Source organism: Cygnus atratus, chromosome 8, assembly GCF_013377495.2.
Source record: "Cygnus atratus isolate AKBS03 ecotype Queensland, Australia chromosome 8, CAtr_DNAZoo_HiC_assembly, whole genome shotgun sequence".
Lineage (NCBI taxonomy): Eukaryota > Metazoa > Chordata > Aves > Anseriformes > Anatidae > Cygnus > Cygnus atratus.
The window spans coordinates 6,076,021-6,098,391 of NC_066369.1; the positions used below are offsets into that span (position 1 = coordinate 6,076,021).

Below are 22,371 nucleotides of genomic sequence, written 5' to 3' on the forward strand. Positions count from 1 at the left end.
GGTATTACAGTTGGTGTTACCAACCAGGGATGTTAAAAACAGATCTGTGCATGAAGATTTGCATCTTTGTCAGGCCAACAGAAAAGTGTTTTGCAGCATGAAAGCTGGGGCTGGAAAGTCATGTTGCTGTCTTTTAATAATACTGGTATAACCTTGGCTTTTTGTAAAATGTTACTCTTATTTATTAAAAGCCTACACAGAGAGCTTGAAGAAAATAATAGGAAGATAGGTACAATCTCAGGAAAAAAAATGAAAAAAGTTATATTTAAGGTAGACTTTATTTGTTTTCCTTCCCTCATTATTTTGATTTTTTTGAAATTGGGGAGCCAGTGGTACTCTCCAGTCTCATGACTGGGATTGTACTCTGGCTGGTACATGGGCCTCGTGTCCCCCTCACTTAGAAACAGAATTTATATGTAGGTTTCTTAGTAACAGAAAAGCAGGGCTGTTTGTATTTAGTTTGGGAAGCAATAGGTGTTCTTTTCTAGTTGTGTAATACTGGGGGAGCATTTCATTGGGTGGAGGTCCCGGGAAAGGTTTTTACTGCAAGGTTTGGCACACTATTACTGACACAGAAGCGTAAAGCGAGGGAGAAAAAAAATCAAGAACAACACCCAAACCCTTTTTTTCTAATGGTTTCTTCAGTCACTGTGGCTTCTGTCTTGGCTTTGATGGCAACTCAAGTAGTATGGCAAGTAGTAGCTGTGATAGGTCACAGGCAATTTGACAGTTTGGCATGTTTGTGACAAGAAGCAGTTCCTAGACCTAGCAGATGTTGCCTTGCTGGTCTCTGATCGCTGCACACATGTTTGGGAGGGTCTGATGCTGTGTGTGTGTCACTTCTGTTTCAGAGCTTGATGTTGACTGGTATCAAGTGACGGCCCCTGAGACCCAGCCCACAGCCTGCATGACGTGGGAACTCGCCATCTCGGTGCCTGTCCTAGGCTGAGGAAAAGTTTGCTTCCATCGACTGATCCTGCTTCTTTTGGGATGGCTGTGTAAAAAAGGACTGTGAAAGCCATTTGTGTTCAGTGATACGACAGGAGGAGATAAGAATTTTCATGTAATAAGTAGTGAATTGTTTAGGAAGCAGTGCTTGTGTTCCTCCAATATAGCAGTGTGTTTCATAGAAGTAGCTGTAGTCTTTGATTGGGGAATCATTTATAGGCTGCTATTAGAGGTAATTATTTTAATGATGGTTTAATGACATGACACCAGACTTGGAGCAGATGGGTAAATGGATTCTCGGAAAACTGTATTTTGTGTTCTGTTGTTTTGTTGTTATTATCTGTTTTTTTTCCTTTTTTTTTTTTTTCCTTCCTTCTGATTAAAATTAAGTAGGTGGCATAAGAATGAAAGCAGCAGAGCCTGAAAAACCAAGAGGCCAGGTAGCTACTGAACCATTTTATTCAGGTAGTAGAAGAAAGAGACGAGAGCAGTGCTCTCTCTTATTTGATAATCTTTTATTAAGCAATAAACTTTTTCAAATGTGTGTTGTGGTAGTAGCTAGATATTCAGCCAGGTCACAACTTTGTCATGTTGGTATTAAAAATCCAGCTTCCTGCACAATGGACATTTGATGCATTTTTTTTTAAGCTATCATACAGATCATAGCAGTGATATTATTAGAGGGCAGTACCTCCCTGTTGCAGACATGCATGCCACATTTCAATCTCTCTGTCCTGAACACAAAAACACTTGCTGCTAAGGAAAGGTGATAGAAAATTCATAGAAATAGCTTGCAATTGCATGTTGCTTTTTCACTCTTAAAGATCTATGTGCTGCATCAGCCAGAGCTGGAGTGTGAGCTCACTGTTCTGTATGTTTGAAATCCACTGTTTTTTAAATAAATAGTTTGGAGCTGTAAGAGCCAAGCTTTGCTGCTTTATGCTCAGCTAAATTACACACCACCAGTCACAGGTCAATGCACTCCATACTGGTACGTTTGAATTGTCAGGTGTTGCCTCTGAAACTGAGCTTCCTCTCTGAGGAAGCCGTGAAAGCAAAGCACATGCGATCCCCTCCATGGGGATCATGTAGTTTGACTGTCACCCACAGCTCAGTTTCTCAGGCAACCTTCAGCAGAGCCAGAGAAGAAAGGAGACTCTTCCTTACCTCTAGCTGAACTGAGCTAGGAGGTCTGGAGCAGAGTTTTGAGTCTCCTTTTATTTATCAATCTCATTTCTCCAAGGAAAGTTGGAAGTTGCATTCCAGGGCTCTGTCTCTTTTCCTACAGCTGGCTTTACTTACCACATTGTGAACACATCTGCTTTCATACTGTAAAATAGTGAGTGGCCTTTCACCCTGGTTTCACAGGCTTAATGTTTCCAAAGAGCCAGCTGAGGCATTTGCGTGGTGATTTCCTTCCTACCCGTGGCTCTCGGCAGCAGCTCCGGGGCTGTGCCAACCAGTGCTGGAAGGGACAGCCCGGTGGTGTCCCTGAGGGGATGCCTCAGGGCAGGGGAGGTGGTGAAGCGGGAAGGGGCTGGTGGCCTCTGGGCCTGCTTGCTTTTACCTTTAGAAAAGCAATATCTGGTCAGCAGCTACGCTGAGGCTTGTCCATTGGCCAGCTAGTGCTAAATAGTGCTAGTGGTGTGAAACTCTTAACGCTCTCCTCATAGTATGATGTTGGCTCCCAGCTAGTTTTTTGGCATAAATTTATTGATGTCAGTCGTACATACCATTTACATAAGTATTGTTGTAACTCTGACAGTGGCAGCATGTAGTCTCCTTGAAAATGTCTGAAGTTGTTCTGTATATTACTGGAAACTGCCATGTGTCCCTCTTTAAAAAGAGAGGCTGGTCTTGGAAATCAAAAGGGCTCATTTTTTCCCTCTATTAGCTTCACAAGGAGATCCTTATAACTATAACCACTGACCCAATGAGCCAAATACCTCCATCAAATGTTTCACTTAATGATGTCTTTTATTACAGTTCAGCGACCCAATAGACTGAGTATCCGCATGGTGGGCTAAGTGCCTCCCAAAGCTCAGCAGTAAAACTTCCTGCGCATCATGTGCTGCGAAAATGTTCTCCCCTGACTCAAGTAGGCTTTTCTTTTTTTTTTTAGCATAGCATAGAAGAAATTAAGCAGTAGCAAAACAAATTACCTCTGTTGCCAGTATTCTCTTATCTTTAATAATCAAAGATCATTGTGCTCGAGAGATGTTTTACAGTATGAATGAAATAAGAATTTCATGTCTTTCAGTCAAAATTTTGATTCACTGGTGAGAACACCTTTCTCTGGGACCCCTGTTGTTCCCTCTGCATATTCTGTGGTTTGCCTTGTTCTCTATTGCTAAGCATTTTCCTTGCTCTGCTCTTGTCCCTCTGCTCTCCCTGTGATCTGTGTGTCACATATACCTCTCAAACAGTCTTAGTTTAGAAACTACCATGCTAGGGTAACCCACTGATTTCTGGGTGAAAAATCTGACTTGTAGGCTTCATCAGCTGCTGCGGGAGCTTTCACAGAATCACAGAATCGTCTAGGTTGGAAGAGACCTCCAAGATCACCTAGTCCAACCTCTGACCTAACACTAACAAGTCCTCCACTAAACCATATCACTAAGGAGTACATCTAAACATCTCTTAAAGACCTCCAGGGATGGTGACTCAACCACTTCCCTGGGCAGCCCATTCCAATGCCTAACAACCCTTTCAGTAAAGAAGTTCTTCCTAATATCCAACCTAAACCTCCCTTGGCGCAACTTTAACCCATTGCCCCTCGTCCTGTCACCAGGCACATGGGAGAACAGACCAACCCCCACCTCGCTACAGCCTCCTTTAAGGTACCTGTAGAGAGCGATAAGGTCGCCCCGGAGCCTCCTCTTCTCCAGGCTGAACAATCCCAGCTCCCTCAGCCTTTGAGACAAGTCAGGGCCCCCAGCAGCGTGGGTGAGAGCCAGTCCTGTGCTCCCCAACTGTCCTGGGTGGCAGTAAGTCCCTCACCCTGGCTCATGAGGGCTCAATCATCAACGCGCTTATCTTCAGAGGCATGTAAGTGTAAGGCTCCTACTGGGCAGAAATTTTCACAGTGGTGTTTTTTTTTTTTTTTCAGCAATAATGACATTTAACTAAACAAAGTGAAAAGTAAGCCTTTTTTTTTTTTTTTTTTTTTTACTTTTCACATTATATTACTCAACTGTTATCCATTTATAATGATTAATGAAGTTTGTAACAAAAGTAGAGCAGACACACTACAATGAGTAACTGAGTATTTCAGAGTCAGTATCTCCATGAACACATCTCTGTGCTCACAAGTTCAACAGGCAAATACAGAATGAGACCCGTTTCTAAAAGTAGCTGTGGAGTTTTAGGTTTGGAGAAGAATGTTTTCTTAAATGCAGTTCTACCTGTTTTTTTTTTCTTTTTTCTTTTTTTAAATGGCTCCATGTTTTTCCTCACTCCTCGCTTTTGCAGAAAAACACTCTTGGACTGATAATTTCATGGAATTTGCATTCTGCAGTGTGTTAGAGTGACTGGCAACCAGATGAACTATGTTATGTGAATAGCTATGGAACTAAATTCATAGAATAAAGTGAATTAACCAACCTTAGCCATTTTTGGCTTCTCTTATTGTGCTAATTGGCAAAAATTACTTTGTTTGCATTTCTGTTGTGGCTTTGCATAGCTTCTCATTAAGCCTCACCTTTTAATTTTTCTGTTCTCACTTGTCTGTGCACTGGGTGTGTAACGGCTTGGTCAGTTAGGGGAGGAAGGCTTCCAGCAGCAATGTCTTGGTTGTATCCATTGCACATGTGCCATGTAAATTCTGCTCATGAACCAACCAGACTGGGACACAGAAGGTGTTTGGTAGTTTCTGAGGTATGCAGTGCCTACGGGAATGAGGTGTGACAAAGATCTAAAACTGCAGACTTTATTTCTGGGGAAGTTGAGATCCTTACGGTCAGTTTTTCAATACAAGCTCAGGTTCTTGGAAAAGGCTCCACTTAGCTTTGCGTTAATAAAAGATACGTATTTGGCTTTGTATCAGAAATAGGAATTCGCAGAATATAAAAAAAAATCCTTGAAGACTGTTATGGCTGCAATTGGTGCATTTTGTCTTGGGTGGAGAATTTGAAAGGTTTATTTCGAGAATATACGCTCTGAAGGGCAGGAACTGTTACTCATCTTTGTTTGGAAAGCAGCACCAACACAATCTGGATAACAATAATACTACAGAAGGCTGAAAGAACAATTAAAGAGTGGAAATAATGATCTAAAGGAGGAACACTTAACTTAGCATGCCGACAAATGCACATCGTGCATTTGGGGAAGTCAGAGTGGAAAGAAACTGAGAGAGTTGTTGGAGAGGCTAATACTCTCAGAAGGAACGTGTTGCAGACCCTGCTTATGTCTGATTGAAATGTAGTGCTCTTGAGGTGGCCAGTGACCTCCAGTAGCATTGCACATCCTGACGGTATTTATCAACTAGTTCTTGTGTTTGTTACCAGTTTAAAATGTTATTGTGACAAATAATCACATTTTTGGAACTGCGTAGGATGTGGGTCAGACTAGGCTGTGTGTTACAGATGGGAAAATCAAGGCAGCACATCCTGGGAATTTGCCAGGATTACAGAGGAGTCTGTGACTGAAGAGAGTTAGGGAGTCCAGGGCTGGCTGCTCTGAATCTCCGGGTGGCATCATTCTTACCAGCTCTGCTACAAACCCAAGCCTCACATACCTCAGGGCTAGCAGACCTGTAGAAATAGTACATTTTTTAATATATGTTTTTTTTATTTCTTGGAAAAGATAAAGAGTCGGGTTGATAAATTTTGCTTTTTCGTCTCTGTTCTGGAATATGTGTGTACATACATTTATTTTCTAAAATAATTCTTTAAACTACAAATTATTGTTTTCTTCTTGGCTACCTTAGTTTGTATTGTATTACTTATGGCTTTCATGACAAGACATTAAAACAAAGCAGAGCAACTACAAAGTAACTACCAGGAAGAAAGCAGAGTTTTTCTAGTGTCCCTGGCCTCAATTTTATCACCCTAAAGTGATCACTTCCCTTCTGGAACTTTTTTCATGTTTTGTGTATATTATTTCTTTGTGTTGTTGTTCACATGAAATCAACTTCCAAACAGTGCCAAAATGTAAATATGACAAGTTAGGTGAGAGGTAAGTCAGGGTGAAGCTATGACATCACTAGGGTGATCCTTTAACAAATCAATTACAATCTAAATATTAGAAAAATATGTTGGTAAAATAATTTATCCCATTTTCTTCACAACTCCCAAGCTCAATAAATGAACAACGATTCTGTGTTATTAATTACTTCCAAGTATATATAAATGGGGGAATATAGTTCTAGAGCAGCCGATGATCTCTCAAAATCTACCTTCTGCTTCTATTCACAGACTGGCACCCATGACACCAGCGTGCTGCATCACCACTTGGGCAGCAGTCAGGTTGTGCCGCCTTCGCCTGCAGCGTCTTGGCCAGTGCCTCTGTTGCCTGCTTGCGGTTGTTGTTCCATCTTGAACAAAACATTGCCAAGACGCTGTTGATGCTGCTCAGCCAGATTTCCTCAGGGCTCTGGCACACCAGGTGAGGAACCAGCCAGCTTTTCTGACAAGAAAAACTGTCTTAGGTCTGTCACCCTGGAAAGTACAGTGCTTTTTTGTTTAGTTTTATTTTTTCCCTGCAGGATGCTCAGGGGGTAAGGTTATGCCAAAGTTGGATATATAAACAAAGAAAAAAAGGAAAAACGTTGTTCCCTTTACTCTTCTTGGCAAAGGCAGTTTTCTTGGTTATGTTGAATATTGCTACATGTGTTGGTGGAGCAAAAAAAAGGACTGTCTTAAAATAATTTAATTCGAGCCCTGATAGTGCTCCTCTGTTTTGATTCCACTACTAATATTTTAGTGCCGTTCTTGAACTAAAATTCTTGTATGTTTCCTATTTTTTTTCTGAAAACAATGTTTGGTAAGAACTGTTGATTTTTTAGGTCTGTAAAGCTGGTCATTGTAAGCCAAGACATAGCAGGCTGACTGGTGACCTTGTCTTGCTTTTCGCTGGGCTTTCTTTAGTCTGGTGTGACCAGGTTCAGCAGTTTTCCTGTTTTGACATTTTTGGTCACTGTGCTGCTTCTAAATATGCAGACACTTACTGCTGAGTCCTTGACACTCCCCTTTTTACTCCTCCCTCCCACCCCCTGAAAAAATATAGATGACTTCTGAAAATACGAATGCATTGGGTAAAGTTGGCTTGTGAGTTCTGTTTGTGGTGCACAGAAAAGGAAAATTAAACGAGTGAATCTGAGCAGTACAGAAAAAGTGGAAAGGTAGTAAGAGCTTATGTGAAGAATAAGGGTGTCATCACTGGGAGGGTAAGTTGGGTTTTGAATAAGGTAAATGAGCAGAGGAGGGAGACTAGCACAGTGAGACAAAAATCCTGAAATGCGTCCATCTCTACCTTGTCGGCGTCAGTGCCTGTCTCAGCTTCAGTGACTGAAGTTCTGTTTCCAAAGACATGTGAGACCTGGTGGAAGTTTGTAGCTGCAAATCCAAGTGCTGTGGAACTCGTGGGCAGGTCTTCTGTAGGAGTATGACTTTGCAGTAGAATATTTTAACTGAATTTGTGAAGTAAAAAAACGTTTTTTAAATAAAAATGTACTCCAATAATAAGCTCCAGTTTTCACAGCAGGAGTTGAATGAATTAATTATACATTTAATTAATTATTCCATGCCTTTTTAAATCTGAAATTTATATACATTGTAAAATAAAACTACATTTATTAAATGAAAATTAGAAACAATATCACTTACTGTGGCAGGTCTGTAAAATACATAAATGATAATTTATTCAGGTCCTGTTAATACTTCAAAGCAATTATAAAAATCCAGCATATTTTATTTTTTTTCTTTAGATTAAAAGTGAATCAAGATTAAATATTTATGAAACATAAATATCATGTCTATTCCACATTTGTGCTTCCTTTTTACTACATTTTCTTTTGGAGGTACACTTCCCCCCCCAGTCCCTTTTATATTTAAGGACTGATCGTAATAGGCATCCACAGTACTCCGTATGTTCATAATTCCGCTTACTGTGGAATTCAAACACAATCCTCTAGACCTTCTTGTAACATAAAGCTGGAACGTGATTCTGTGCTGTAGGAAGCAGTGCACTTTGGAGAATGTCCCTTCTTTGATCCATGTAGGTCTAGATCAGGTTGGGAAGAGCATCGCAGCTGTAATGATGTAGGGCAAGATATAAATCCGTGCCATCAGAAAGGTCGACCTCTCTCTTGTATTATTCTGTGCCACTGTGCTTCTGCGTACACGAGTGGAAAGACAGCACTGCGAAGCTGGACTCGAGCTGCATGGATGGCTGAAGCCTGCTGTCCCCCTGGGGAGCAGTGCCTCACAAAATGTCCTGTGTAGGAATCAGAGAACTGGATTTTTGAGTGTGCTTGAGGAATTCCCGTAGGTGGCACATGTGCATGTCTGTAGGTATGCCAGCAGCTACTGAATGGCCTTCAGCAGTTTCTGTTGTACATACAGTGACTTGTTCGGGGTTCTTATTGCAAACACACTTTATTCCCTCTGCTGCAGAGTCCCTGTTTTACTATATAATTGCAACCGACAGGCTGCAGTGGTAGTATCCAGCAAACATTCAGCAGCATCAGTCACAGGGTGATTGACACAAACGCTGCGCAAGGGGGCTTCTGCTCTGTGAAGGTTTTGGTTGAGGGTACTGCACTTGGCGTTACAACAGGGCACGCTCTCAGCTTCATGTAGCTGCAGCTGCACGTGGTAAACAAGCTGGTGTTAGTGGAAGTGTCCCTGCATCCTGCACCTCAAACTGAGAAATATTTCCCCATTTTACAGTGAATTTACAGATCCTGAAGCACAGCAAAAACAAGATGTGAGAGGAAGAAATTGTGACTCTGCTTTTTGTTTCAGCCTGTGTTTTCAAACCTCAAGTCTGTACTGATGTAGGGCTCCAGCGACCTGAGCAGGGTGCTACAGCTTGAGCCACTGTTAACTAACGCAGCCACCATCAGGAGTCTGTATTCCACCAACATTTTGCTTTACTTTGAATCTGAATTATCCTCCTGGGTGTGCACCAAACATAGATAGCAGGAACTGCCATAAGCCTGGTAGTTAATCTAGGACTAAAGGAAGTTACTGTGGTTTCAGGAAATAAGGGTGATGACCTTCTTGGAGCAATGGCAAAAACTCACCTACTAGTGCAAGTCCAAGCTTGCATGCCAGACTCCAATGAATTGGAGAGGGTTTTGTCCTGCAGAAGAGAAAAAATAAGAGGTTTGGAAAATGCTTAATGGAGGGAAGCCTTGTCTTGTCCCATTGATGTGGGCTGGACCAGGCTATAACTAATAGGTAAAGTAGCTTCTAGCAATGCCCTCTTCAGCTTAGGTCTGCTCACATCATGGTAGGAATGTCTGTCTGCTCCAGCTGTGGGTCAGGCCCTCTTCTGCCTTTATCATTTAGAAAGTTTTTTCATATTGTTGGCAAACTGCCCTTAGAAGATGAATCTTTCCTCAAAAGGCTTATATGCAACTGAGACTGCTGGACCTGCACAGAAATATTTGGGCTCATGCCAGCATCACAGGGTTATATAGCTGTGAGATCTGCTGCCCCTAAAAATGTATATCTAACTTTCTTGGATTGCTGTTAGTTTAATGCTCTGTCTGCCACTCCTAGCTCCAGGGTACAGCAGATACACCTCCACACAGCTTCCGTGGAAAGTAACAGCAACTGTACCGGAGGAGGTAGCAATGTCATTAGAAACTTCATTATGTATCTAGACTACAGGTTTCATATTAGGGGTTAATAAAAAGTGTTATTCAGTATTCCAGGAAATTGTCAGGATCGCTAAGTATTGTACTGACGACCTGTGTTACATTGAACTCACTCTTTCCATGTTTCCAATAAAAACATAGAGGAGATTGTTCCAGAACCAGTATCAAATGCAGTTAAAAATAAATCCCCTCATAATTTAAATCTGGAATGTATATACTAAATATATCACCCCAAATTACATATATTTTAGTTATCCTTAGGGAAAATTTTAACCCTGAAATTTCCCCTGGATATTATGTGATATCATGATTTTCAGTTAAGATTCCTAAATGTTAAAATTATCTTATCTGTTTTATTCTGTTTTTATTGCAATACCAACACAGCTCTGTTTCATTCAAGCACAGTATTTGTAAATAACTAATTATAGACTTGTTTCTTCCCCTTGAACCATTAACATTTGGCACCATGCAGAGAAGCCCCTTTTCAGCTACCAGACAGTTTAGGGGAAGTGGTGGACTTGATCTCAGAACAGTAGGGCGCTGCTGACAAGCTCTTGGACCACTTCACCTCCTGCTCTCGAAATGGCAATCAGAGGAGCCAGAGGGCAACTTCAGGAGAATATTTTTCTCTAGTAGCTGTAACATCTGCCTCCTTGGCAGCCTCCTCTGGCAGTTGTGTTGGAAGCTCTGGAGTAGCCCCTGGCCCTGTGGTGTATTTACATTGCTAAGAGGTTATCCTGAGCTCTGCTGGATCCTGTTACCTGATTTTCTTTTGTTCTGTCATTTTCCCCCTCCAATTCTTTGGCTGCTTAACCCTTTATGAACGACATTTAAAGTGAAAGTTAAGTGTGCAGAATGAGATGAAATGCATTATTATCATTTTTTTTCAACTGATAAGTTCCTTTTTGACTAGACACTCAGCTTTTCTGATCTGTTTAGCAGGGTTTATTTTGCTTCAGACTATGCAATTTCACCATCACTGTCTGAGCTTTTGAAGGTGCAGCTCTCCACATTTGTATCATCCTCTCTGCATCAGATTTCTTAGGAGCTCTCATGTCTCTTATATTTTACTCTGTTCTTCTGAGAAACGGATTTTTGACCAGTGCTTTGTTTCAGTGGAACGATGTTAGCATAAAGACAACCTAAAAGTAGTCAGCATGGGCATATCAATATTTATTGGAATACTGGAAAAAAAATCCATTGGTGATGAGAAACTCCTGGCAAGAACTGACGTGACAATATGTATTTCACCGATACAGTAAGAGAACTTCAACTTCAACAAGTAAATCACTGCACATTCTAAAAGTTGCATGGATTTAAATCCAAGGCAGCTGCAGAACATCTGTAATACAAACAGTCAGACTTTACAGATTGTCTGTTTACAAACACAGAACGACTATAATAAACCAGCCAAAGCCAAAACCTTTGAATTTTAGTCTGCTTTTACTGACATGTCCTGTAATCGATAAGGCAGTCAGAAGTAAATGTCTGGTTACAAACTAGTTAACAATTAACATGAGGGTGTTTTTCTTTTCTTTTTTTTTCTTTTTGTTCGCAAACTTTGGGCAATCTAGTGGGATTCTTGGAACCACAGATATGGGCAAATACACGTTAGTTTACTAGCAATTGTTTCTATTAAACTGTATGAAAAATTCTACTTTTCTCTTACATCCCTATTTTAATTATTTTGTCATGTATATAGATAATGGTGCTGTGAATATGGTTAGCAACATTTTTTTGAGCTTTTTTCTTTAATATTCAGTGAGATTCACTGTAGCATTTCAATAAGAAAAAAAGAAAAGAAAATACAGAATGTGAACACTTGAAATATGTTTTGTTTTTCTTTTAAAAAGGGAAGGAATGACTGCACTCATCATTATACTCACTATACATGTGGGTATAAGTATGTCACAGTCACTGTCAATTGCCACCTGCATCTTACTTTCGGTTAATTTAGTTTGTTTGAGGAAGAATGCTGTTATTTAAATAGTGCTGCCATGCCTGTTGTGTAGGATGACTATGAGACGTGTATTTGGTTTGCTTTTGGTCAGTATTACAGTGCATGTGTTCTGTGGTACAAGGCAGGCATCTAGGAGTTGCAGACATTAGGCTTTGCTGTGTTTGTACCCTATGCGTGGACAGAATATTATAGCTGATTAATACAGGCGATTAAAATAACATGTTTTGTACTAATGCAGATGTAATAACTAAAGTCTTTGGTATACAATGTATGAATGTTTGGAAAAAATTAAGAGAATGCACCTTTTCAAGTTCACATGAAACAGAAAAAGCTACAACTCACATAATTTACAATAGATTTAAATAAACTACAGTTAGGATTATGAAGATTTACAGACATTTAATCAAGTAAATGATTTTAATTTGTGAAGACCCTTGTGTGTCCCTGAACTATGTTCCACTAACTTGAAGACATGCTACAGTAAACACATATATTTGGCTTCTTCATTCTGGCTATATCTTATATAAAGATGAAACCAAAGAACAATAAATTAGCATCGTAATTGTCTACAGTGGAAACTATCATATACAATATAAATAAACTATTCAAAAGCCAGCAATCTTCATGAAAAAAAAAATCAAAGGATTAGGATTTTATACAGTTTCTACAAGTGATTGTACAGCCGATAATCTCAAAAATTAAAGTCAAACTGAAATCCCCCCCTATTGATTTTAGTGTCTCACGACATACAGTAATTAAGTACTGGTAAAATAATTACCAATTTGAAAGCAATATTAAGGAAATCACTGCTTTGCAATTTTGTCACAGTTTTTTCCCACAGGACCTAAAGAATGTAAACACTATGTTTTTGTTAATGTTAGAGATTAATACTTTATTTTAAATGTATGTTGATCCACACCTGCACAGTTACCTTTAAGGATAATGAAATAAGGCAAGACTTATAACTGTGGCACTACATGTTAATACTGATATCTTCATTTGGACAGAGAGAGAATTGTTTGTTCTTCTCTAATATTTGTTCTGCAGCAGACTTTGGCCTACATAGACATAGCAGTATCACTCTTCTTTCTTTGCGTAAAATATGTGTATTACCTAACTTCCAAAAAAAAAAAAAAAAAAGAAACACAAAAAAAAACAACACCAAGTTTCATTAGATACTGGATGTTTGAGTTGATATCTTAATTACTGGCAATTTTTAAAGACCATTTTTTAATAAGCTCTGTGGTATCATCAGCTCAAACAATTTACTTGTCTATTCTTGCATTGCTAAATGCATTTTAGTTCTTTTTTATCTTTTTTTTTTGTTTGTTTTAACATCGATATTCAGTGCCTTAGAAAGGACATTTTGTCAAAAAAGCTGTAATTAGTGGTGCTTAAAATATCTGAGTTTCCTTTATTTGAAAATGGCCATGAATATATAGCAGATCCATATTTTAGCCACTGCACTAGTAAGTGTATAGCTGATTTGGCTAGTATTTTTGGCACGTTTATCTTTGATATTTAGTTGCTAGCCAATGACAGTAGTAGAAGAGGGATACTGCCTGATTTAACAACATGAACACGTGACAAAACAAACTTCAGAACATAGTAAGAATGCCAAGCTCACTTGATAACACTTCATATTAGCTATTTGCACGCCTGAGAGACAGTCAAAACTGGCCTCATAGCATGTGGTGGCCATACTACATTGCATGTGGCCTGTGCCAGCTCTCTCTTACAGATTGTTGAATGGATGCCACATTGTTTATCACAGAAGAAGTAAGTGTTGGGTCCTTGGAAGGATGGTAGAAGATGCTATGGATGCAGCTTTGCATCTAGTACAACTGTTTTAGAAGTCCTGCTATACAATGAAGGAATTTAGTGCACTCAAATTCCCCACTACCTTAGCTTGATAATACAGATCAGTTTTTTTTTTTCCTAGATTTCTTCATATTGGCCATCAGCAGAGTTAAATATACAAGAATCATTCTGTCCTTTTTCATGTTGACATTGGTGACAGTATCCACTTGTTAAGTTCGCTTCACTCCAGTCTAAAGTCCTGTAGATATTCCTTTGGGGATGTGTAGCATATGATTCACAGTTTGCAATACAAATACCCTGATACATCACTTATTTACTATTAGTATTTGATTATTATACCATTTTTCAAAGTCTTAAAACCACGTTTTAATTAGTGTTGCTCGGAGCAGTTCAGAGTATATCTTTTTCCTTGAAAGCAGAAGCTCTAATGGGTATAATTTATGCTCTTTTTGCATGCAGCATCTCAATGAGAAGGTTATTACACGGAACATCCCCGTTCAGGTGTTTGTAGTAGAGGTATTCTTCAGCCTGCATACTGATGGCCCGGATTTCTGGTAGTCGCAGGAGAAGCTGCCCAAATTTGTCAGTTTGCTGTGGGTAATTACACATTGTGTAGTCCAGCAGAGCAGCATTCACTTGTTCCTGAACACCTTCCACAAGCTGGAAGTTCTCTAGGTTTTTGACATCTGAACGATAATTAGAAAAAAAATAAAAAAATTGAGTTGCATTTTAATTCTTGTTTACTAAGGCAGTGTTTCACTAAATGGAAGTATTTTTTTTTTCCTCCTGACAAAAGCATACTTTAGAAGCTGCTGAATATTCAGTGAAGCCTTTTGCCAACTTTCCTGGGAAAATGATCACAAAAGAGCTTTAGCGGAATGTCTTGTTGAAATTCTGCATATACCTCAAATCAATTAGACACCAATGGAGTCTGAGCAAGGTCAGCTCTTTTCATATCTTACAAAAAGAAAGGTTGAGGATTCCTAAAGTAGAAGACCATAATATATTGCTAGCAAATGAGTCCCAAGAGGAAGCCCTATCTTTAACCTAGTATGTTACACAATTCATATAATTCTGTATTAATTTTTCTGACCCAAGGTGAAATCTGTGTCCAGGGTATGATGTAGTTAATTCTAATAAAAAGTGACAGGGTTCTTGTTTCTGTTTGACATTTTCTAAATGATTCTGAAAGCCTTTGACTTGTCTAGCCTATGTTAATGAACCATCTGGTACACTCCAGTGACTGCCAAAATAATCTTCCCTACTAGAAACTCTCTAAAATATATATTTCACTGACTAATGATCTTTATAAAATGAAATCATTGTCCTTTGGGTGGAATATCAGATAAGAATGGTGCCCTTTAACCTGACTATGCTTTCTGAAATCCAACATGCTAATTTTCTTTGATATTGGACAACAGGGGCACTTAGATCAGTAGGCAGGCAGGGTTTGCTCATTCTGCCTCTGTTTGATTATCTTCTTCCTATACAGGAAGTTCAAGCGCTGGAAATGGCAGTCAGAGATAAATGCCAATATATGAACTCCTTACTACCTGATTCCCTTCATAAAACTAATTCTGATGGCATCTTGTGACATGTCTGAAAAATACAAGAGTTATTCCAAAGCTTGCAAATTAGACTGTTGCTATAATGCAGAAAGGGTGAAGTGATCAAAGTGCTCTTGCTGGGAGAATTTGTTCTTGTTGAGGTTTGATCATCTATACCATCAGTAGACTACTCTAATACAGTTTCTCGTAAGACTAGAGAGCAGCAATACTAAGCACAAGTACTCTGCTAATTCACTTTGAATAAAGACAAATCTGCCAGTTTATGGATATTTGAGCAAGGGAGATGGGGAATTCGGCAGAATTTGGTTCATTGTAAATCCCAGCCTTTAATTGGAGGGGAAATGAGTGTTTTCCTTTGTAAAATAAAGGAAAGCACGCACTGGTCCCCCAATCCAACAGTGGCCTGGGAGGCTATGTAAATTGGGTCTAACTGCACCTTTTCCTAGATGCGCTTTAAATAGACCAGTGTTGGTTCCTTCAAGTAACTGTGTGCTGGAATATGAGGGACGTAGCTGAAGGAGGCAAACATTTTCCTCAGGACAAGAGAACAGGAGGGATGCCAAGGATCCCAAAGGCAGAGCAGGGTAGCATGCACAGCCTCCAGGCTTTGAGCAGGAGCCTCTGCAACGTGCTGTGCTGGCCGCTGGCTGCCCTTCAGGGTTGCTCTTGTATGGGCTGGGGTGAGCGTTTCCTGCCGTGATCGTTACTGTCTGCCTCTTTCCTGTCCCACTTTCATTGTGGAAATGAAGCAAGTGGCTCTTTGGATTTGTGCTGCTTGCTTGGGAACCAGGACATGACCTCTGCCTGAATTTTGCTAGCTGGCCTTAAGGAACTCACTAGCAGTACTTAGATGACGATGACTGTCCAACAAGAATCATCTGAAATTTTCAGTATCTAGAGTGAGGAGAACTGGAAATTTCAAAGCTGCCATGCCTGGTTCCTGAGCTACTCAAACTCATTTATCCAAAGTGCTCTCATGTCATGTATGTTAACAATAAATGCTGTAGTAAAGTGAATACAGACAGGCTGAATACAAAGAGAGAAGTCTAAGGGTCTGTGCAGACCAGAGAGCACTATGTAAAGCTCCATAGACCTGTCTCAAGCTTTTGTGATATTTTTTTATCTTTTTAAAGAAGAGGTTTGCCAAGCACATAACTGCAATATAAATTATGTAGTTATTTTTGAGAGAGAATCAAAAATGGTGGCCGAACTCTTAATACAGATGAATAGCAACAAAGGAAAAATATAAGAGCACTGTGAATATTACATTACTTCTGGTAGCTCTGAGCTCTGCAGGTACAGCAAGGAATGCTGCACAGTTTTCTCTTCTGGCACTTGGTCCCTATCAGCTAGTGTTGGATAATGTTAGTTATATGTTTTTTTCCTGTAGATGTTTTGTTGTGCTTTGGGTTTGTTTTTGTTCCTGACATTTATTAGATGAATTTGGCCATAGGTACGTGGTTTAGGTTTCCAAGTGTTTCCTTTTCTATAAGGATCCTTTGAATGCTAACGCGGTAGGTTGGTGAAACACCAGGTAATGCTGGGGTAACTCTGCTGAAGTCAGTGGCGTACAGTGAGCATGAAATCTGCTACCGATGTACAACACAACAGTCTCTTGTGCTTTCATACAATTTTTCATTCCTGTCTGCTTTTTAGAATTGCCATGTCTCTCATCAATCTTTACGTCGGTTAGTAACAATTTGAAGTACACGTTTAAGCTTAATGTAAGAAATAATTTTCCAGGGTTTAGACACTTGTAAGTTAAATGAGTAGGAATAGGTTCCCCCCCCCTCCCACCCACACACCCTTTAAATCCTAGCAGCTAGAAAAAGTGTTTTGTGTTGCTTACAGTAAGTATAGGTCTCTTATCTCTTCTACTTTATTCACTCGGGGACTAATTACCAACTTTTTACATGAAACAGCCTTACTGCGAGCTCACAGTGGGGCGCACATCTTTTTCTATCCTTATTGGAAAGTAAACCCTTAGGTCTTCTGGAATATATTATATGTTTTACAAGAAATAGCAATTGCTTTTCTGTCAAAGAATTTTTTGTCCTCTATAGCTTACTTTTGACGATTAAGACAAAAACAGTATTATAGTGTGTCAGGATCTGCTCTGCACTCACAGTAAAGATCTGCTAGTATTCCCACAAATCCCCAAATTTTGATTGTTTTATACATCTGCTATAAAGCTGTGCTTTAAGCTGAAACTGCACATAACATTCAGCTTGAGGAGAGCACTTTTGCATATTTTTTCCCAAAAATGGGTCTGGTCTTTAGAGGGGGAAAATATTTAGGTTTCAGAGAGATTTTCTCCCTCTCATATTCCAAACATGAAATACTGAAAATTTGGTGGTGCATTAATCTGTAGAGAGATTCCCTTGGTCTGGGAATTTCAAAAAGCAAAATGAAAGAGAATGAGAGATTTAAATCTGAAAAATAGTAACTGCTTAGAAAAATAGTAACTGCAGCGTAAATATTTCCCAAAGAAAGCTGGTTATATTTTACTGCACGCATCTTTTATCAGACACCCTTTCCGTGTAAAGCGATGAACAGGTGCACACACACACAGTTCAGTTTCGTCTGTGGATTTTGCACCTTTGCAAGTCCTGGTACTGCAAGGATGAAATTAGGTTATGTTTTGGCTTCTCTGTGGGTATAAGTTCCTCACTTCCATAAGGCTGGAAGAACGTGTGTTCCAGGCAATAAGACTCGATATTAGCCCAAGGTCAAGTTTTATCTCCCTGAATGGGTGTGCGAGCCTCACCTCTGCAAGGAATATGTGGGATTTTATTAAAAGCCAACAGCCCCCAATGCCTGGCAGCTCTTAGGAATGGCAGTCAAAGGGGCACAGGTAAAATAGGATGGCTTCTAAACTCAAGTGGTGGGGCAAGTGGTTTCAGGCTCACTTGCTGAGATGTCTGTTTGTCTGTTTTTTCCACCTGGACTGGAGATTTTGTAGGTAGATTTTGCCATGTGATAAAGAAATCTTGGAAGGCAAGAAGAGTTATGGTTGGTAAACTGCCAGTCTCTGAAAATTGCCAACAGTTCTTTCATGAGAACTAATGGTAACAAAAGCAGCCCGGCGTAGCACATCTGCCATGGTTGTACGCCGTGCTGTATCTATGCCTCCTTCACAGGCAGAATGCTACAGAGATGGAAGATTTATGGTAAAGATGAGGTCGTTACTGCAAAATTCCCCTCAATGCTATTAGAGTGTGGTTGTACCGAATATTATTTATTTAAAAGGCACAGGAAACACATTTTGATAGATGTACTTGTTAATCAGTTGTAAGGTGCTATCGTCAGCGCTTCCCAAAACTTGAGAAACCTTTCCATTATAACAGCAGCAGTCACTTCTGTTTTCGTAAGATGCACAAGTCCATAATGAATATATAGAAAACTTTTCTCGTCTTCTAAAGGATTCTTTCTCTGGCACCAGTTAAGCTGTAACAGTGTAACGACTGATCTCTGACTTTATTAGGGTCATAAAGTAATTTTCACCTTCAGTTGAACATGACGTCAGATAATGGGCGCATTGTTTTGAAAATATTGATTAAATTATTCTCTAGCAATGTATTTCATTCATGCACAAGTGTTGGGCAAAATGATATGCATTTCCAAAGCAAGAATAAGATGCTCCTGAGAGAAGCAGCTGTAATTCTCAGTCCGAATCTCAATCCATCCCCTCAGCATTCGGTCTTGGAGGACCTTTGTTTCAGAGCAACTCAGAACTCAACTACAACATATTTTTGTGGTGTTTTATAGTGGCAGGCTTCTTTCTAGTGTTTTTAAAATATTGAAGCATATTTTTCTATGCCAAAAAGGTTGTAAAATGACAGATTCTTACTGAGAATATCAGTTCCTGACCTCTATTAAGAACTGTGTTATTTACTTTTTTCAACAATTTTATAATTGCTTTTGCCACTGTTAGCCCTACAATGGAAAGGGAGCTAGGGGTTATGAAGCTGAATTCCTCTTCTTGTGCAACTGAGAAATTATTTTACTAAACTTCAGTTTTTTCTGTTCTTGCAGTCCCAGTGAAGACAAAGGGCGAAGCCTAATTTGATCTCTCAAATCTTTATTACTGGTGTAATTACTGAGTCATCACTTGAGAAAATAAAACAGCTTGACTTTCAACAGCTCAGGCTGAGAGTTTACTGACTTGAAAGTTAAACAAACAAACAAAATGTCCACCCGCTTCTTATCCTGGCACTGCAGGAGCCAACATCCTTATACCTTTCAAATGAGGCAAATGTGATAGGGTGGTCATTGAAATACAATAAAGCAGGATCCTGCCAGGCCTCTTTTGGAAGGAAAGCTGCTCACAAGTCATGAGCCAAAGTCCACAGCCCCAGCTGCACCTGTAAATGCAAAGTCCGGTGCTTCTCCCTGAGACTTGTGAGGGAAAAGCAGGGCCGGGTACAGGAACAGCTCGGGCTGTGGAGAGCCAGTTGGGAGAGCTGGTTAAGGAAAGCTGTACATTGCCAGCGGGTGGTGAGGGAACCTGCCTGAGCTGACATGGATTTCAGGTTCCTGCTTCCAAGATTCTTTGTGCATTTGATCTGGTGACCACGTAAGGTAACCTACAGATCAGTCCTAGAAAAAATGACTCGACCCAAGTCTCTCTTTTCCAGGGACAAGTTCTGAAACAACTGTCCTGTGGAGCCATGATTGTATTTGTATGCAGGTACACGTCAATAAGCTGTGGCAGAAGTGATTTATGGAAGATCTCACAGATAAACTGATAAAGAATGTGAGTTAAAACTCATTTTTCCTAACTCCTCACCAAGTCCCAGGTCCGTAGTATATGCCTGGGCTAGAAATGTTTGTCTTCTAAATATTCTGTTGGAATAAGCACAGATAAGAAAACTAGTATGGTAATTATCGCGGTATCAGCTGGCCTCAATATGTACATGTTTAAATGCAGGCAGATCCACAGCCCTAGCATTAGTTTTTATCACACTGTTACCAGAAAAGAAGTATCACATTTGATAAAAATAGAAAATTAAACTTATAATAAAAGAGTTAACAAAATAAGAATAAACAGGAAATTTAATGAACCACGTGGTTTGCCTAGTTAATTTCTGAAACATCATTTTAATCTTCAATAACACATGAACAATACAGGATTGTTGGTGTTTTAAAGGAATTGGCTGCCAGTGTCTACAATTTGTAGGGTGTGAATAGTTTAAAATATCATAAATATTTATGAAGTTCCTGGGAATGGTGATACGGACATCATGCAAAATCCTTGAAGTTATGAACTGAGGCAGAAAGGGTGTTCTATGCAGCTTGCAATAATAGGCAGTGCTGTATAATGGAGAGGAGCAGCGAACAGTCTATTATTTGGATGAGAAGCAGCTAAATGTTCAGAAAAAAGGGAATGAAAATTTTAGAAATTCACTTCTTTCTAGAAAATACGTGCTTTGCTTTTGCTCAGACCTTTGCAACTTTTCTGAATTATTGGATTTATATTTATCTTTGCTCTCATGAGGAGTTTGGATGCTAGCTATCCTTTCCCTCTCTATCCCTCTCCTTCTACTCAAGTACTGTTTAAAATAGGAATAATGGACCAGGTTAATCTCAGAGGTATTTCTACTGCTGTCACTGGAACTGCACCAAGGGGTGACATAGTCCTAAACCAAGAAATATAAATATTTTCTGGAAAAATATCCTATATAAATTTCTACTGAGGTTAAAACACAGAAGTGCAGCTGCCACTGAAACCCTTTTGAGTAGCAGGCTGTATCCTTTTATAAAGCCCATCTGTCTCTGCAGAGTATAAAAAATGCATGATCATAAAAAGCAGTGCCCCTTAGGGGAAAAATCTCTCTGTACTAATCTTGTAGTCGCTTTACAAAACAGTTTTTAATCCCAAATTTGCATTTGATTTTCACTCAGGAACTTTTGTGGTTTTTGCAAAGTTTTCTTATTCCATTAGAATAAGATATGAGGTACAGTTTGTTCAGGTGGCAAGTCCAGACTATGAATAAACCAACGTTATCATATGAAAGAGAATTAAACAGGCAGATCCAAGTGGGGATATATTAAGCCAAATTTAAGCTCCAGTAGTTGAATTTAGCCTGTACTAGATGTCTGGTTTGCCTCAGGATATATTCAGCTTTCCAGCTAATCGACTGAGGAAAACTGCCTCAGGTATGATAAAATTTACAAGACAGCTCAGTCGAATAGTTCTTGTTATAAATACTAGCTTAAAGGCATTCTTCTGGTCTTTGGGATCAGGACTGTATTTGCATTTAATTATTATATTTCAAACTTTTTTGAACTTGGTTAAAAATATTAGACCAGCCAATTATATTGTTATAGTGGTTTATGGATAAGAGCAGAACTTCATACCACTTTTTTTATTACTTGGTGAATTTTCTTTGCACTTTTCTTTCTGTTTACATCCGAAGTCCCACAGGAGCAAAGATTATTACAATGTACTGTCTTTAAAAGAAGGAAATATAGCTAAGCAAAGGTGTTTTAGTGATGTGCTGCTCAAAGAGGTGCAATACTGTACCATGACTGTCAGTGTTATCATCAAATAATTTAGAATTTTAAGTCCTCTGCCTTATTTTGATACAGGGCTCAGTGTGATACAATCAGCCAATCATCATTTATGGATGTGTTGATTTTTAAAAATATATTTTTTCTCTATTTAGATATTTTTTTAAGACATGATTTCACTAGCTTTATGTGCCAATATTTGCACTAGCTTGGAACTGAACATGTTTTCTTCACTGAACTATGTTGCGTTAGTGGAAGCAGATTCTAGTTTAGAAAGAACATGAAAAAGACGATCACTTATGCCCGTGTAAGATGTGGGAAGTGGAAATTGCTGAAAGAACTGTTTTTAATATACTGTTGTTGAAACAATATAAAGCAAAGGGTTATTCATTTAATTGCTCAGTGCTGAAAGCACTACAGCATAGCTGCAGTAGAAATGACTCCCATTAGCCAAATGTTTGAATTTTACTATTCAGAAGAGCTAGACTTCACTGTTGACATTTACAGCTATTTACCTTGTAAACATAACTGCAAACAGCTCACAAGACCATTGAGGGTACATTGAAGCTGTTTTGTCTGAGATGCTGTTTCAATTCCATATCAAACTAGTATTGACAAAAAACTTTCAGGCTTAGATGAAAAGCACAGATGAGCTCAGTCCTGTTGTATATTTGCAGGTGGCAGTCATCAGATTATCACCAGGCCTGACCACACAGCCTGTGTGCTTGCCTAGATGT

The 22,371-nt window shown here is 39.3% G+C and overlaps 1 protein-coding gene across 3 annotated transcripts in view; it reads right to left on the reverse strand.

Annotated features, from left to right (window-relative positions):
• Positions 1-10,937: 10,937 nt before the first annotated feature.
• Positions 10,938-22,371, reverse strand: part of NR5A2 (nuclear receptor subfamily 5 group A member 2) — a 90,474-nt gene continuing 79,040 nt past the window's right edge. For all 3 annotated transcript variants that reach the window (XM_050712240.1, XM_050712241.1, XM_035537594.2), the window contains one exon: positions 10,938-14,239. In XM_050712240.1, the coding sequence (XP_050568197.1) occupies positions 13,992-14,239 (248 nt within the window). In that variant the 3' untranslated portion in view covers positions 10,938-13,991. The remainder of the gene's footprint in view (positions 14,240-22,371) is intronic.